The sequence below is a fragment of the Symphalangus syndactylus genome, chromosome 7, assembly GCF_028878055.3.
Source record: "Symphalangus syndactylus isolate Jambi chromosome 7, NHGRI_mSymSyn1-v2.1_pri, whole genome shotgun sequence".
In the NCBI taxonomy this organism is placed as follows: domain Eukaryota; kingdom Metazoa; phylum Chordata; class Mammalia; order Primates; family Hylobatidae; genus Symphalangus; species Symphalangus syndactylus.
In genome coordinates this window covers 80,056,857-80,074,964 of record NC_072429.2, presented here as the reverse complement: position 1 = coordinate 80,074,964, position 18,108 = coordinate 80,056,857, and the positions used below count along the sequence as shown (strand labels likewise).

General features: G+C 36.9%; 1 protein-coding gene across 6 annotated transcripts in view; it reads left to right on the top strand.

The window, feature by feature from the left end:
• Positions 1-14,885, top strand: part of LOC129486550 (inositol monophosphatase 1) — a 28,382-nt gene extending 13,497 nt beyond the window's left edge. For 5 of the 6 annotated variants that reach the window (XM_055286618.2, XM_055286620.2, XM_063643356.1 and 2 more), the window contains 3 exons: positions 2,034-2,142; positions 12,163-12,314; positions 13,372-14,885. In XM_055286618.2, the coding sequence (XP_055142593.1) occupies positions 2,034-2,142; positions 12,163-12,314; positions 13,372-13,487 (377 nt within the window). In that variant the 3' untranslated portion in view covers positions 13,488-14,885. Of the gene's footprint in view, positions 1-2,033; positions 2,143-12,162; positions 12,315-13,371 lie in introns of those variants that run through there. The other variant, XM_063643357.1, reaches the window with a different exon arrangement.
• Positions 14,886-18,108: the final 3,223 nt, after the last annotated feature.

The window sequence follows — 18,108 nt, the reverse complement described above, 5'->3', positions numbered from 1 at the left end:
ATTGTAAGGGGGGTATGTAGCTCTTTTGTCTTTGTAGGTGTCTTATTTAGGAATTAAATGGGAGGCAGGTTTGCCTGACATAGTTCCCAGCTTGACTTTTCCCTTGGCTTAGTGTTTTTTGGGTCCTCAGATTTATTTTCCTTTCACACTGTCCTTGTGGAGTTCATGGTTTATGTTTTATCTACTGCATCTAAAATTCTTTATAGAATTCCTCTTATCTGATGCCCCAGGACCAATTACTACAAAGTAAATGGGGGAAAAAAAAAGCCCATTAAAGCTGGGAATCACTGAAAATGAGACACATATATAAGCCGAATGGCAATTTAAGTTCTTCCTTCTCTATTACATCTGTTGGCCTAAAAAAGAAGCGCAGGCAAAATTAACGTAGAGAGTTTATTTGGGCCAGAGTTGAGGACTGCAGCCCAGGACACACTTCTAGATTGCCTTGGAGAGTGCTCCAGAGAACTTAGCAGAGGCTCAGGTTTTTAAAGAAAAAGGGACACACTAGGAGAGGGGATGATTAGAAAAGTTGTACTTCAGGAATTCTCATTTGTTTACAGAAATAACTTTGCTTAGTGATTGGCTATCCACTGTTGAATTATAGGGTGTATGGCATTTTATGGCTGCTTGGCATCAGTGAGTCTAGAGCCCCCTGTAGCAAGCGGCTTCAAGTGGTAATTATTTAACTCCAGGGGAGTGAGACTGTCTGCTGGTATATTTTAAATGCCTTTTTGGGCTTGATAATTTAAAGGTACTGGCATTCTGCAGATTAAAACTTTTCTTTTTCTTTCTCACAGCTTATTAAAGTTTTGAGTTACTATTCTTCCATAAACCACATCAAACATTTTCCACAGTTTGCACATTGAAATTCTTTTCAGTGCAGCAAGAACTTAGAGGTACTTGCAAAACAATTTCAGTTTAGAATCTTTCTAGACTTTTATACTTTTTCCCCTCGAACACTTAATTTAAGAGCAGATTTTTAGGCTATTTCCTTTTCATTAAAATCTAAGACCCCATGAAATGGAGGATGCATTCTTATTTTTCTAGATGTCATCATGTGAGAAAATACAAATCTTAGACCGAAGGAATATGGTAGCTTTCATAGAAACAACTCTTTTCCTTTCCATAGTCATTCTTCACTTTACAAAGTATTAAATTATGTAACTTTTTTTCTTCCTTCCGAGACAGAGTCTTGCTCTGTTGCCCAGGCTGGAGTGCAGTGGCATGATCTCGGATCACTGCAACCTCCGCCTCCTGAGTTTAAGCTATTCTCCTGCCTCAGCCTCCGGAGTAGCTGGGATTACAGGTGCGCACCACCATGCCCAACTAATTTTTTGTATTTTTAGTAGAGACGGGGTTTCGCCATGTTGGCCAGGCTGGTCTCAAACTCCTGACCTCATGATCTGCCTGCCTCCGCCTCCCAAAGTGCTGGGATTACAGGTGTGAGCCACCATGCCCAGCCCTAAATTATGTAACTATTAAATGTAGTACAACAGTTACAGAAATGCTCAGATCAAACACAGCTGGTGAACATACATCTCAATTGGTGGGAGGAGGTGAGATCTGGGGTGTTGGGTGTGTCCTGAGCTTCAAATGGAAAACCTTGGATAACCTGTCAGCCTTGTAAATGGATGTCAGAGAATTTTACTTTTGTTGTAAAAGTATAATTTTTACTTTTACTGTAATTTTACTGTAATTTTCTTTCAAATCTATACATAAATCCCTTATTGAATTTAGTCTCTCCTTTTTCCTTTTTAAATATTTAAGACATTTGCTGTTTCCCACTAAGTATTATGTATGCAGGCAAATTGGTTACATTATGTACTTTTTCAGGCAGGGCCTAAGCAGCTGGACTCTGATGTTTATAAAAAGGATCACTTAGGGATAATTAATTTATCAGTATTTTATTATTTAAATGCTTATAAAGAAACATGATAAAACAAGGAAGAGGGATACAAATGCCCTCTTCTGAATTACAAGTGTCAGATATTTTCTAGAATTCTAAATATTGAAACCCAACACTTTCTTTTTAGATATTACCAAATCTCTCTTGGTGACTGAGTTGGGCTCTTCCAGAACACCAGAGACTGTGAGAATTGTTCTTTCTAATATGGAAAAGCTTTTTTGCATTCCTGTTCATGGGTAAGCTCTTTACCATTATTCTCTCTCTCTCTCTTTGTATACACGTGTGTGTGCATACACACACCTTTATTTTCCTGTACCATTTTAGAGTAAATTATATACATCATGGTTTCTAAAGAATAGGGAGATTCTGTTCCATAACCATGAAACCATTCATTTCATAAATATACTTTTTATTTAATTTGTCATCCATATTCAGTTTTGTCAGTTAATCTGCTAATGTCCTTTAGAGCATTTGCCTTCCAATAAAGTAGGATTCAGTCTAGAGTCAGCATTATCTTTAGGTGTCATGTCTCCTTAGCCTTCTTTGATCTGGAACATTTCCACAGCCTATGAAATTACTTCCTTTAAGTTTTCAAATTATTTGCATAGAAGTCTGTAAGATAGACTCTTATAATTAATTTCTGGCTTCTCTGTATCAGTGGTTATTTCCCCCTTGTCACTTATTTTGTCTATTTGTACTTTTTTTCTTGTTCTTTTTTCTCAAAGAACCAGGATTTTAATTTTAGCTGGTTTATTCTTTTCTGCACTATTATTTTCATCTTCGTGCTTTCTTTTGGTTTACTTTTGTTTCCTTTTTTTTCCTTTTTGATTAGAAAATTTATTGTAATTCCTTTATGTTTATTGATGTAGATATTTAGGCTATGAATTTCATCTGATCATTGTTTTCATTATATCCCATAAATACTGATACTTACTGTTTTCATTATAATTTTTTTCATAAATTCTGTAATTTTCTTGTATTTCCTCTTTTACTGAAGAGTTATATTCTTAAATTTTCACAAGGAGAGTCTGTCTTAGTCCGTTTTCTGTTGCTCATAATACCTGAAACTGGGTAATGTACATGTATAAAGAAAAGGAATTTATTTCTTTCAGTTATAGAGGCTCAGAAGTCCAAGGTCAAGGGGCTGCATCTGATGAGGGCCTTCTTGCTGGTGGGGATTCTTTGTAGAGTCCTGAGGCAGCACAGAATGTGACATGGTGGGGCTGAGCATGCTAGCTCAGGTCTCTATTCTTCTCCTTATAAAGCCACCAGTCCTAGTCCTATGATGACTCATTAATCTATTAACCCATGAGTGGATTAATCCATTCATGAGGGCATATCTCTCTTAGAGACCCCACCTTTTGATACTGCTAGATTGGAGATTAAGTTTCAACATGAGTTTTGGAGGGAAGAAACATTCAGACCACAGCATTCCACCCCTGACACTCCCCAGATTTGTCTTTTTCCATACAAATACACTCATTCCATCCCCAGGGTCCCAAAGTCTTCACTTGTTCTATCACGAACTTAAAAGTTTAAAGTCCACAGTCTCATTTGTGAGCCTGTGAAATCAAAACAAGCTATCTGCTTCAAAGACACAGTAGTGACACAGGCATAAGACAGGCATTCCCATTCCAAAAGGGAAAATTAGGCAAAGAAAGAACAGGCCCTAGGCAAGTCCAGAATTCCAGCAGGGCAGACATGAAATCTTAAAGCTGAAAAATAATCACTTTTGACTGCATGTACCACCTCATGGAGACACTGGGGTCGAGGGCTGGGTAAAGGCCTCTGGCAGCCCTGCCCCTGTGGCTTTGCAGGGTACAGCCCATATGGCTACTGGCACAGGTTGGAGTCCAGTGCCTGAAGCTTTCCAAGGTGTACCTTGCGTGCTGCTGGTGACTCCACAGTTCTGAGGCCCAGGTGGTGGTCCTGCTTTCATGGCTCCACTAGTTAGGCATTACCCTAGTGGGGACTCTCTGTGGTGGCCTTACTTCCTGGGCTCTACTAGGCTTTACCTTGGTGGAGATTCTCAGCTACCACTAACCCCACAGTTCCACTGTGGCTCTGCCCTTGAGACAAGTCTGTTCCTGGGCTCCCAGGCTTCTGAGGACAATCTTTGAGGCCAAGTGGAGGCTGGAAAGCCTCCACAGCTCTTCCTTTATGCAAGCTTGCAGAATCAGTTTCATACTGCTAACATTTACAACTTACACCTTGTAGAGATGTGGTATAAGCCACACCTAGGGTCACTTGACCTTGGCTGGGATGTAGGGAGCACAGTCTAGGGTGGCCCTGGGCAGTCAGCATTGGAGAGTATCCCAGGCCTGTTCCATGAAACCATGCTGCCCTCCTTTGGGCCTGTAAAGGGAGGGGCAGCCTTGAAGATCTCAAATGCGTTCAGGTTCTTTCTTTCATTGTCTTTAGAAATAACACCTGGCTGCCTTGTAGCTGTGCTAGTCTGTTTAGCAAATGGTTCCTGGCTAACCCTTGGTTTCCTTCTTTGAGCACACCTTTTCACTCTTTACTTGGCCAGGCTGAGAGTTTTCCAAATTTTTTTGCTGTGCTTCCTTTCTTTTTGGTTGTTTGTTTGTTTGTTTTGTTTTTTGGAGATGGGTTCTCATTCTGTTGCCCAGGCTGGATTGCAGTGGTGCAGTTAGCTCACTGCAGCCTCAACCTCCTGGGCTCAAGCAGTCCTCCCACTTCAGCCTCCCAAGTAGCTGGGACCACAGGTTTGCATCACCATATCCAGTTAATTTTTATATTTTTGGTATTTTGTGTAGAAATGGGTTTCGCCACGCTGCCCAGGCTGATCTCCAACTCCTGGGCTCAAGCGATCTGCCCAAGTTGGCTTCCCAAAATGCTGGCATTATAAGTGTGAGCCACTGCATCTGGCCACTCTGCTTCCCCTTTAATTATAAATTTGTCTTTAAATTACTTCTTTGCTTGCAAATCTCAGCATAAATGGTCAAAAGTAACCATGCAGCTACTTCTATAATTTGTTTAGAAATTTTTTCTGCCAGATACCCTAATTCATTACTCTCAAGTTTAGGCTTTCAAGAAACCCTGTCAGTCGGCTGTCCGCGGTGGCTCACACCTGTAATCCCAGCACTTCGGGAGGCTGAGGCGAGTGGATCACGAGGTCAGGAGATCGAGACCATCCTGGCTAACACGGTGAAACCCTGTCTCTACTGAAAATACAAAAAATTAGCCAGGCGTGGTGGCGGGCGCCTGTAGTCCCAGCTACTCCAGAGGCTGAGGCAGGAGAATGGCGTGAAAGTGGGAGGTGGAGCTTGCAGTGAGCCGAGATCGTGTCACTGCACTCCAGCCTGGGTGACAGAGCGAGACTCTGTCTCAAAAACAAAAAAAAAAAGAAACCCTCAGTCATGGAAACAGTTCAGACAAGTTCTTTGCCAGTTTATAACCAGGATGGCCTTTCCTCCAGGATCCGATACCTTGTTCCTCAGTTTTATCTGAGACCACATCAGAATACTGTTCCTATTTCTATCAGCATTCTGGTCAGAGCTACTTAACTCAGTCTCTAAGGCATTCCAAACTTTCCCTGGCCTTGTCTTCTAAGCCCTCACCAAAATCTCCCTTAATGCTTCATTCACGGAAATGCAGGCATTTTCTAGCTCCTCTGAATTCTTCTGTCTTCTACCTATTACCCATTTCAAAGCCGCTTCTGTTTGTTATCAGCATCACCCCGCCCTTAAGCTATAAGCCATGAACCTAGAAGGCAAAGCCCTCATGACCTAATACCTCTTAAAAGGCCCCCACACCAATACTGCCACACTGGGGATTAAGTTTCAACATTCGTTTTGGAGGGGACAAACATTCAACCATAGCAGACACCTTTTTGGATGTTTAAAAATTTCATCTTTAATCTCTAGTTTTATTACATTATAACAATTCTGCTTTCTGAAACCTCCTGATGGTTTCTTTGTGCCCTATTCTGTGATCAATTTTTGTAAGTTTCATATGCACTGAAAAATAGTATAATTCCCTATTTCCAGGGTATGACATTCAGTATGTAGCCAAAAGATTTACCTAATTAATTTTTTTGTCTATTTGCCCTGTCTTATACTGAGAGTCTCTGATGTATCAGTCTTTTATTATTAGTGTGTTTCTCTGTATTTCTTCTTGCAACTCTTATTTTATGTAGGTGGAAGCTGTGTTATTTGATGTTTATTCATAATAGTTATATACATAGTTTATTGTGTAATTTTTACGTATTCCTTGTCTTGTTTCATGTTTTTGTGCTTGAAATTTACTTTGACATCAGAATTGCAATTCCTGCTTGCTTGCTTGCTTGCTTTCTTTCTTTCTTTCTTTCTTTTTTGAGACAGAGTCTCCCTCTGTCACCCAGGCTGGAGTGCAGTGGCACAATCTCAGTTCACTGCAACCTGCGCCTCCTAGGTTCAAGCAGTTCTCCTGTCTCAGCCTCCCGAGTAGCTGGGATTATAGGTACGCACCACCATGCCCGGCTTTTGTATTTTTAGTAGAGACAGGGTTTCGCCATGTTGGCCAGGCTGTTCTGGAACTCCTGACCTCAAGTGATCCACCCACCTCTGCCTCCCAAAATTCTGGGATTACAGGCGTGAGCCACTGCGCCCAGCCCCTGCTTTCTTATTTTTCGTTTGCCTGATAAATCTTTGTCCACCCTTTTATTTTTAGTCCTTTGAACCACTGCATTTGAAGCATGCCTGTCGTATACAGTATTGCATGGAATTTCACTTCATAAGTCAATTTGAAAATCTTTTTCTTTTAACAGATAGGTTAGGCCTATTGATTTACTGATATGACTGCTTTTGTCTCAATTCTTTTATATTATTGTGTGTTATAATTAGTGTCTGTATGACATTATAGTTACTGTGTTCATTTGATGTGCCTTCTCTGCCTCTTTTAAAATTTCTTTTTGTATTTATAAAGATTATGTTTTATTCCAGCAGGTTTCTTTCGTAATAAAACTTTTATAGTACCTTTAATATTCTTTTCTTACTTAACTATTTACTATCTAGAATGTTTTGGCTTCACCTATTGCCTATGTAACAGTCTCCCATTCCCCTTCTCTCTCTCTTTATCCCATTTTTGAAGTTGCATTCTGTCTACTTTGCCAGAACATATTATATTTACATATTCTTCAACCCATGACCCTGCTTTTTGATCCTAGTTCTTCATTTGACATTATAAAATGCTCACAGTCCTTTCGTGAAGTGTTCCAGGCATGTTTTTAATTGGATGAAATTCGTCCTCTAGTAGATTCCTTGGGGGAGGGCACATGTGCACATTTTTCCCTCAGTTTGGGTATTTTCCAAAATGCTTTTCTGTGGCCTTGAGACTTGAAGGACAGCTTGGCTGGATATAGTATCATTAATGAAAGTACAAATTTCTTGAAAATGTTCTCTCACTGTTGCCTTGCTTTGTATATTGTTTTTGAGAAATCTGATGCAAATCTAATTTTTCTTGGCTTTTACATTATTTTATCTTTTAACTGGAGGCTGTTTTTTTCCCCTTAATTTTTGGCTAACAGTTTTTAAAGGATATATCTTAGAATTGCTCATTCTGGGTCAGTTATCTGTTTCAGTATATAGGTTCATGTCTTTTTAATTTCTGGGAAGTTTCCTTAAGATATAGTTTAAGTACTAGTGCACTTCTGTTATTTTTTTCTTTAAAGACACCAGTAGGAATGCTCCATCTCCTTTGTGTCTTCATTTCAGCCATTTTATCTCTGTCTCTTTTTACTTCTTTCTTTTATTGCTTTTCCTAATTTCTCTTTATTAAGTTTTCTTTTCATCTGTTCTTTTATTGGCACCTTGTAATTTATTCTTCATTCCTGACATAATTTTGTCTTTTATTTCCCCCCCATTTCTTTCCTGAGTTCAGTCATCTTGTTTTATGTATGTATTTTGGTCCATTTCTGCTCTTAGTTTCTATATCGCTGATGTAACATTTTTTTCAGTATTCACAAGTTTTTGTTTGAAAATATTTAATTCGGATTGGATTGATACTCATTTTCTTCCCCTTCATTGTTGGTTTTGGGGGTGAGACTTTACAGCAAAAAGAAAAAAAAAAACATTTTATTAACAGCATCTGATGTTTTGCAGTAGTTTTGTGTGAATGTGGTCTACCTTCTTCTATTTTCACTTCGTTTTCTGATCAGGGTTCCTGCTTTCCGAATTTCTTATTTTGCCAGTTGTGCCTTTCTGTGCGATTCATTTCTGCAGGATCCTTAAGTTTTCACTCTTAGTTCCTACTTTTCCTTCACTCATTTCCAAGGAGTACCATCTCTGCTATCTTATCTGATTCTCCTTCAGAATCACAGCTTTTCTGAGGCTGCCTGGTCAGGTTCTGAGTGTTTTCTAGCCCCTTACCTGTAGCCAGGACTATGAATTACCAAGTGCTGATCTGTGCTCAGTGTTTTTGTTTTTGTGTTTATTGTCTCACTGACTCTTTTCTGAGGGTGGTTTTGTCTTTGTTCCCTGTGGGTCCTCTGCTCCTCCTAGTTCTTTCTCACAAAGTCTTTTCTGCCTTTTCTGCCCTACTCTGTGTATCTACGGGCTTCCGGTGCTCTGTTAGAATTTATCTGTTTGTTTTTCTTCTACTTAGAGGTAGTTTGAGAGTTTGTGTTTCCTGATTTCTAGCTGAAGGAATGGGTCCTATGGGTTTTATTTGTCCTCCTGGTTGATTTCATTTTATTATTTTCCGGGAGGATATACTGGGAGTTTCAAAATCGGCATGCCATTATTCTCCAAATCTCAGAGTCCCTCTGTAATGATAGTTTAATAAATGAAGAAATTAAAAGGAAATATTTATCCTTACTTTTATCCTTAAATCTTCAAGAAAAGCTAAAGGTTTGAGGTCCTTAACTTTAATATAGTTAATGCTATATATTATTTTTTATTTTTTATTTTTTTTCTGAGATGGAGTCTAACTCTCTCACCAGGCTGGAGTGCAATGGTGCAGTCTTGGCTCACTGCAACCTCCGCCTCCGGGGTTCAAGTGATTGTCCTGCCTTTGTCTCCGGACTAGCTGGGACTACAGGTGCCCACCACCACGCCCGGCTAATTTTTTGTATTTTTAGTAGAGATGGGGTTTCACCATGTTAGCCGATGGTCTCGATCTCTTGACCTCGTGATTCACCCGCCTTGGCCTCCCAAAGTGCTGGGATTACAGGCGTGAGCCACCGCACCCGGCCATTAAATAGTATTTCTTTGACCATAGTTGTTTATATGAAAAATCATAATAAAAATCCTTTATTGAACAAAATCTGGTGAATGTAAATAACAACAGATAATATTTTCACCACCTACTATTTCTATCTTTTTCTTTGTGAAAATATTATAAGAGTCTTAGAACTGATCAAAGATCATCTAATAATCCAGCCTTATTTTGTAGATGAGTTGACTGAGGTTCAAGTGGGTGATGTGGCTGCTTGAGATTGCACAGCTGGATAGAAATAGGGCTAGAATCCTGGCTCCCAGATCATCTCTTTCTTCAGTATTGGACTTCTCTTAGAAGTCAGACCCTTCAAAATATAGGTTGACCATGTACAAACTAATTATGTACTATGCATATGTGGTCTATATAGTAATGAGTAAAATAAAAGAGAGCCTCTGTCAAATAGCTACAGAACCTCCCAGAAGGATGCCCTTGAGAGAAGGGCAATAAACTTGCTGCTACAGGGTGCTGTCTTGAAGCAAGGACTTTAACCATGGGCTATAAAATGGTTATGTTACTCATAAAAGAGTTGCAAGAGGTTTACAACTTTAACCTTTAATTTTGCTGTTGGCTGCAATAAAAACTAATTTTTACTTCAGATTTTTTTCAAAAGTATAACCAGGAAAATATTACTAAGAAGTACTGACTTACTGATTGCTTTTATGATCTTTTGCAGTCAGCTGATTCTTCAGTTTTGCAATGAGATTTCAGAATCACTTATATAAAACAATGAAACTAAAGAGAGTTATAACCTGAATGAATGCTTTAAATAAGCAGAAACAGTCTAATAGTTTCCTAAGAACCAACATTTATGAGGCAAAGTACGTTATTCTGGATCCATTTCCTTTGTTTAATTTTCAAGAATTCATGTAGGTGAAATGCACTATGTATGGTATATGATATTTTCTGACATCATGGTTTAGAGAACAATTTTATCATAAAAATAGCTATTTTTATTATGGACATTTTATATGCTAGGTACTCTGCTAGGTGCTTTACAAATATTAGCTGTAGTCATTACTACATTTGTCTAAAGTAAATTGGAATCCTTATTTGATGACATGACATGACATGGGAGCAAACTCAAATCTTTGTGACATCAAACATAATCCTTTTTACAATATACCATGTTAGCTGCATAGGAGGACCACATAAGATAGGATTCAGAACACATAGTGCAGAATCTACACCATAGTCTTAATTACCTGGTAGTTAAGTAATCTGTTTGGTAATCCTTTCGTAGTATTTTCCATAAAAGAATATTCTTTTGCTGATTGTAAGACCATTTGCTTGAGATTCCATGGTGCCCATTAGAATTGACAGAAGCACTGCTAATAGATATCACTGTTGTTCAGCTAGCCTAGGATTCTATATCTGAATAGAATACCAGGGAATTAATTATGAAAGACCTTGGTATTTGTATTCTATGATATGAGATATCAAATATCACATATCTCATGGGAGAAGTGGGGAAATGCACTTTTCTTTATAATTAAAAAACTGCCACTAAAGTTAATCTGATTTTATTTATCTGGGAAACAAACATCTGTGGAAATTTGGTGCATTTACTACTACTTTCTCAAATTTAATGTGCTTCAAAAACATATGATGGAAAACATGCCAAATCAATGACATCATGTTATTCTAATCCTTTTTAAAATTTCTTTGGCATAAAGGATGTACTTAGGTGCAATTATTTTTATTTTTATTTTTGAGATATAAAACAAATGCCACATTAGTCATCAGTTTTCCATGTTTTTAAATAAATAAACTGTGAAAGATCTCATTGAACAGAACTCACTCCCTTATTACCATCGCTTTAAACAGTTGCAGAAGGAATTTCTGTAAAAACCACTTGAAAGTAACTTGTAGACATGATGACGTTTGTCTTCTAAATACACATTTCAGCGTGTATGTCTTTAATAAAAGGGACATGGTCTAACATAGCCACAGTACAATGATAAAAGTAAGGGAATTGACATGGATACATAATCTAATATAAAGACTTTATTCAAATTTTGAAAATTTTAATCCGACGTCCAATCTAGAGTCATGTATTGCATTTAGTTGTCATTTCTCCTCAATTTCCTTTAATTTAGAACTTGCTTAGTCTTTGTCTTTTATGACCTTGACATTTTTCAGAAGTATAGGCCAATTATTTTGTAGTCTGTCTCTTGAATTTGAATTTGTCTAGTTTCCTCATGATTATGTTTGGATCATGGATTTTTGGCAGGAATGCCACAAAAGTAATGTTCTGTCCTTCTCAGTGCATTTTATCAGGCACATTTCTTTTTGTCCCATTATGAGTGATATTAACTTGGATCACTTGGTAATGGTAGACCATTGTAAAGATGCTATTTTTCCATTGTACTTATTAGGTATCTTGTGGAGAGACACTTTGACACTCTGTAAATATCAGACTTTCACCCATTAATTTTAACATTGATTCTTTACCGAATAAATTATTACTATAATTGTTATCAAGTGTATTCACATTCAACTTAACTTGTATTCAAGGAAGAGGTGCTATGAGAGGGCAAACCTGCAGTAATTTTCCAAGGCAGGCTTAGATCTGTGCAGAGCCTGGCATGCTGTTGTTGCTTTAGGCACATGTATGACGCACACCCAGTTGAAAATGACCCATACCATGATATTTTACACCTCCTAGAGACTATTTGCATTGTGGGTATGTGTATATGTGTGTAAAATAATATAAGCTTTAGTAGCTGGATTTAGACAAATATTAATATACTTGCATTTCATTATTGTAGAATTAAGCATTATCTTTATTTTTTATGAAAAATTATTGTTTTAATGTTTATCTTATTATTGCTTTGTGAGGGTTTTGTGATTTATATAATATACGATGATAATTAGATTTATACATATTTTTACTTTACAATTAGATATCACCTCTTAAAATCTTTATCCTCTAGATTGTTCCAAGTTTCTTCAGTCGACGCTTAAAGTGAAGTTAAGGAGGAATATCTTACTTGAAAGGATTATTTTTTCCAATTTTATTTCTAAATTCTATTTGTTAGGATCCGGAGTGTTGGAACAGCAGCTGTTAACATGTGCCTTGTGGCAACTGGCGGAGCAGATGCGTATTATGAAATGGGAATTCACTGCTGGGATGTTGCAGGAGCTGGCATTATTGTTACTGAAGCTGGTGGCGTGCTAATGGATGTTACAGGTAAAATTATGGAGAGTGAAGCAGATCTCTACACATCTGTTGGACTTTTGTCCATATGTAGAATTTAAAAAACTTTTTGATATATGTTATACTGCAGCTTTTGAAGCAGAAACAAGCTATGTAATTGTGTGCAAAATCAAAATAAGCTTCAGGAGATAGAGGTAAGGTTAAGAGGTAATGGTAATGTGAGACTTACAATGATAAATGGCTAATCCTTTTCTAGTGTGAGTTTCAGGTACTCCTGAAAGGCTGTAGAAAAAGCCTAGACCCAAGTTTGTCCAACCTGCAGTCCATGGGCCACATGTGGCTCAGGATGGCTTTGAATGTGGCCCAACACAACTTTGTAAACTTTCTTAAAACATAATGAGTTTTTTGCGATTAAAAAAATTTTTTTTTAAGCTCACCAGCCATCATTAGTGCTAGTGTATTTTATGTGTGGCCCAAGACAATTCTTATTCTTCCAGTGTGGCCCAAGGTAGCCAAAATATTGGACACCCTTGGCCTAGACAGTCACTGAGTCTGAGGCTTATACCCAGAGCTCTTTGAATGGTGACAATGGTGATAGTTGATGATGGACTTCCTCCACCATCACTTTCTGTGTTGAGACTAGAGAAGTTAAATAATTGCTTTCAACTGATGGTGAAAATTTTAAACCGAAGGGTGAATCTGGTTGAAAGAATTCACCAGTGATCTGGGAGAACGGCAACAAAGAAATGAGGAAATGGGAAGGACAGTGGTATGAAAATGCATTGGATTCACATTTTCTGTCCATAGATTCTTAATAAAGAGGTAATAAGAATGCACAAAAATAGAAATAGAGAAAATATGACAATTTCTAACTGGTATGACTTCATTATTTACTCAAAAATTATGCTTAGAAACTTAATTATATATTATCTAAGCTTACACGTTGTAGAAGTGTAACAGAGTAGATTTTTGTTTAAGAAAACTGAAAGTATTAAAATGTTATGTGACCATAGTACATATTGCTATACTTGTTTTATATGAATTATTTTTGTACCAGATAAAATTATTTTTCATACTTGTTTGCTTTTAGGTGGACCATTTGATTTGATGTCACGAAGAGTAATTGCTGCAAATAATAGAATATTAGCAGAAAGGATAGCCAAAGAAATTCAGGTTATACCTTTGCAACGAGACGACGACGATTAATTACGGCAGCCTCATAGTCAGTCCCAGTTGCTTTTCCCCAGGTTTGGTGACTCATCAATGGATATGTGTTTTGGATGTATGATATGCTTGGTTTAAATTCTCTTTGTCCAGGTCAAAAATTTGGAACTTGTTTCTTATTTTACTATGTCTAGGTTTGCAAGAATTGACATAATGTTTGTTTCACTGATTTAAAAGATTTTGCATGTAAGGATGTACTTTAGGAAACATACCTAGGAAGTACAGTTGATAAATATAACATCAACTGAAAAAGTCAATTAGCAATTTTGTGTTTCTAAATATCTATGGTCCCCTGAAATTTTGACTTACTATATAGGTGCAGAGACACCCACTTAGAAAGTTAACTGTTTGGAAAAACATTTCTCTTTAGTTTCAAAAACCATATATAATTAAATATGTAAGGATATACTGAGTACCTTAGGCCAACGTTTTTTTCTTTGCAGAGAACCTTTTTTGTTTTATTCTTCAGTGTTCATATAGCACCTGGCCCATTACATATCTAGGCAACTAAAAACAAACATTGTAAGAATGAATATTTTTAAGGTAGTAATTCCTAGTTACAATAGATACATAAAGTAATGAACTCAGCATTCTGTACTTTTGCTTCAGGTTTGAAGTAAAAATTATCTAGTTAAATTTTTTATATTTCACGTTACCATGCCATTTCACATCAGCATACCATCAGATAGCATTGCTTATTGTGGGCATTTCTGCAGTGAATACATTTTCCAAAACAGTTAAATTTTCTGTTTGGATTTGCTTTAAAGTCCTGTGTAAGAGAGAAGAAACTATTTCTATAATAAAAAGCACTCTCATCAGATATCTGCATAATTAGATACAATATAACATTTTACTAAGTTCAGTATTCATGTTTTAAAGGTGTTTATACTGATTTGATTGTGCTGGCAAATATACTGTATTGTTAATATTGAACTATTTATTTTTCTCTTAGTCTTATTTAATTAACTTCATTGCCGCTGGATTCTCTTCAGCCTTTAAAAATATTTCTTAGTGGTCATTGCTCTGCAGAACTCAAAAAGAAAATTGTACTGGTTCATAGACATTTTTAAAGGGTTAATTTATTGTTCAGCCTTATCCCTTGGCATGTAAACAGACTACTAGACTTATTGTAGGTTCGTTTGAGCTTTGTGTTGTAAAATTAAAAGTGCTTCTATAAAGTTTTCAAGGTAGGGAGTGATTTTATTGTTGTGTATATCTAATATATTAAGTATGTGTGATACTAAGGTTTGAGTGCTATAATTATTTGTACTGTTGATCACATGTACTTAAAACATCTGATACTGTATTCTAAGACAGGTTGTTTTTGCAATTAAATTTATTTTAATAAGACAATCATGAATAAAACTTTAAATTAATTGATATTTTTATTATTATCATTATCATTATTTTTAGATTCAGGGTCTCACTCTGTTGCCCAGGGTCTCACTCTGACTGTGCTGTGGTGCAGTCATAGCTCACTGTATCCTTAAATTCCTGGGCTTAAGTGATCCTCCTCTTTCAGTCTCCTGAGTAGCTGGGACTATAAGTTCATTCCACCACGCCCTACTAATGTTTTAATTTTATTTTTGTAAAGATGGGGTCTTCCTGTGTTTTCCAGGCTCCTTGGCCTCCCGAAGTGCTGGGATTACAGATGTGAGCCACCGAGCCAGGCCGTGATATTTACATTATTAAAGTTAATAGTTCAAACTACTTTTAGAGGCTTTGTTTTGTTTTTGTTTTTTGAAGACAGTGTCTTGCTCTTCTGCTCAAACAGGAATGCAGTGGCATGATCACCATTCATTGCAGTCTCAACCTTCTGGGCTCAAGCAGTCCTCCCACCTCAGCCTCCCTAGTAACTGGAACCACAGGCACATGCCACCATGCCTGGCTAATTTTTTAGTTTTTGTAGAGACAGAATCTTCCTATGTTGCTTAGGCTGGTCTCATTGGGCTCAAGTGATCCTCCTGCCTCAGCCTTCCAAAGTGCTGGGATTACGGATGTGAGCCATTGCACCCAACATACTTTTAGAGGTTTTTGTGTTGAGTTACAAATATTTGAAACTTGCAAATGTAATTTAATATACGTTCTTATTTTTTGCCTGTAATCTTTCCAACTTTTCTAAAAACATATTTTTTCTATGATAGCTTTTACATCTATTTATTCTAAATGCAATTGCATATTTTGTGTCTGAAATTTCTTTAGATGCTGAAAAAGGATGATTGACAAGTGAATTATCTAATAATATTTGAAAATATTTCTTTGAGTAACAGGACTTCTTAGACTTAACATGTATATGTTGTATCAGGGTATATTACCTTTCTGCATGTGTATACATACACAGATACATACATAAATATACATATATGTACTTAAACACATAAAATATATATACTTGCCTTTTAACAAAATTGTGTTCATTCTATCCTATGCTTACTTGTGAAGCATTATTTGGCTTCTTATGAATTACCAGCCATTCTTAGAATTGGTTTACAATGCTAAGTCAGAAGTTTTCCTGGGATATGTATTATTCTGACTAATTTGTCCTTAATTTTAAGATCTAGTCTAGAGCCTAAAATACCATGTTTGAAGAAAACAAAAATAATTATTTTAAACTGTTTCCTTTTACCTCAGTTCCCGGTGTTTACCCTGCCTCCTTTAGAAAAAATACATACTTTTTATTACTGTCTATTTAGTCACACACATAGTTTAAAATTTCAAATACTGCTACACAGTTCAGAATGAAAACCAGCATTTTCCTGTTCCATTCTATCCCACCCTAGTTTATCTCCTCAAACTCTTTTAGCAGTTGTTGCTGGTATTTACCTCCATCTTTGAAAAGGATAGATATGTTCTACTAAATCTTTATTTATTGGCTTCACTCCATCTCAGTTAACTTGGTATTATGGAAGCAGACTCCATGAGTTGCTTTTCTGTCCTCTTTTCCATCCTTCTACAATAGTGATATATAAAATTTTTTGTTAAAATTATGTCCATTGTTTAACTTACGACTTTTATGAATTGGTTAGCTAACAAGTTAGATTACAGTTTCTTTCCTGTGCAACTTTTTATACTTTCTGAAATTAACAGATTTCTCCCAGGATTGTAAAACTACTTTATTTTCCATTGGTTCACCATACTCAAGTATTCTGTTGTGTGAGAACTATTTTCTTTTCTCTCTGGAGATAGCCCTTTTGGGGCCCTTTTCCTTTTCTTCTGTTTGAACTGGTTTCTGGCCAGGTATGCTGCACCATCCTTCAGGGCTTGCCTCTGCTTCTATGCTGAATTTTCCATATCCTGGGTCTTTCTTAGCTCATTTTGATGAGCCCATCTTCCAAGTGCTTCTTGTGAAAGATACTTGGGAGGTAAAATTTTGTGATCTCTGGTATCAGCAGATGTCTATTCCTGCTTGCTGCATTCATAGTTTGCCTAGGTCTAGAACTCTAGGTTGCAGCAATGTTTCCCTCAGAATTTTTAAAGCATTGCTTCACTCTCAGAGCTTTCAGCGTTGCCAGTCACTCCATCGGTGTGTATTCTTTTCTGTTGAGGATTTTATCTAGAGTTTTCTGATTTCCCTGGGATGATCATTGACTTACGTCTTTTTCATTCTTTGTGTTAATTTTTTGTGTCTTTTTGTGCTGGAAATTCCTCCAGTCTTTAGTGTTTTGTTTCTTTGGTAACTTCCCTGCTTCCTTAGTCTCTTTCTTCTCTTTCCAGAATTTCTGTTATTCAGTTGTTGAACCCTCTACATTTATCAACTTATTTCCTCTGTTTAACATCTTTTTGTGGCTGGGTGCAGTAGCTCACGCCTGTAATGCCAGCACTTTGGGAGGCCGAGGCAGGTGGATCACCTGAGGTCAGGAGTTCAAGACCAGCCTGGCTAAGATGGCGAAACCTCATCTCTACTAAAAATTTAAAAATTAGCTGGGCGTGGTGGCGGGCACCTGTAATCCCAGCTACTCGGGAGGCTGAGGCAGGAGAATCGCTTGAACTTGGGAGGTGGAGGTTGCAGTGAGCCGAGATCAAGCCACTGTACTCCAGCCTGGTCAATAAGAGTGCAACTCCATCTCAAAAAAAAAAAAAAAAAAAAAAATCTCTTTGCTTTAGCTTCTAGGAGATTTCCATAACTTTATCTTCCAACCTATTAACTTTTTAAAAATCACTCTGTTCTTATTTCATTGCCTAAATATGTTATCTTTCTCATGATATTCTTTTATGTATTTTAAAACATATTCTAAGTCCTGCATTGTCCCTTTCAAGTTCCTCAATTTTTAGTTGCTTTTTGTTCTTTGGTTGTATTTTTTATTTGTTCTCTTTCATTTTTTAGCATCCTCAACTATCTAATGGTCCTTTGTTTTATAAATGTTCTAAAATGTATGAGATACTGGTGAAAGTACTGCTCATAGGGAAATCTATAACCTTAGCTGGAAATTAGGGAAATAGAGGGATTGACTGTTAGAAATAAAAATATTTCATAGTCTATGTGATTGTCCACTTAGAAAATCCAAAAGAATCTGCAGACAAACCATTAGAATTAGTGTCTTTAGCGATGTCATTAGAGATAAGGTCATTGTACAAAATTCAACTGCATTTGTATAAGCTAGCA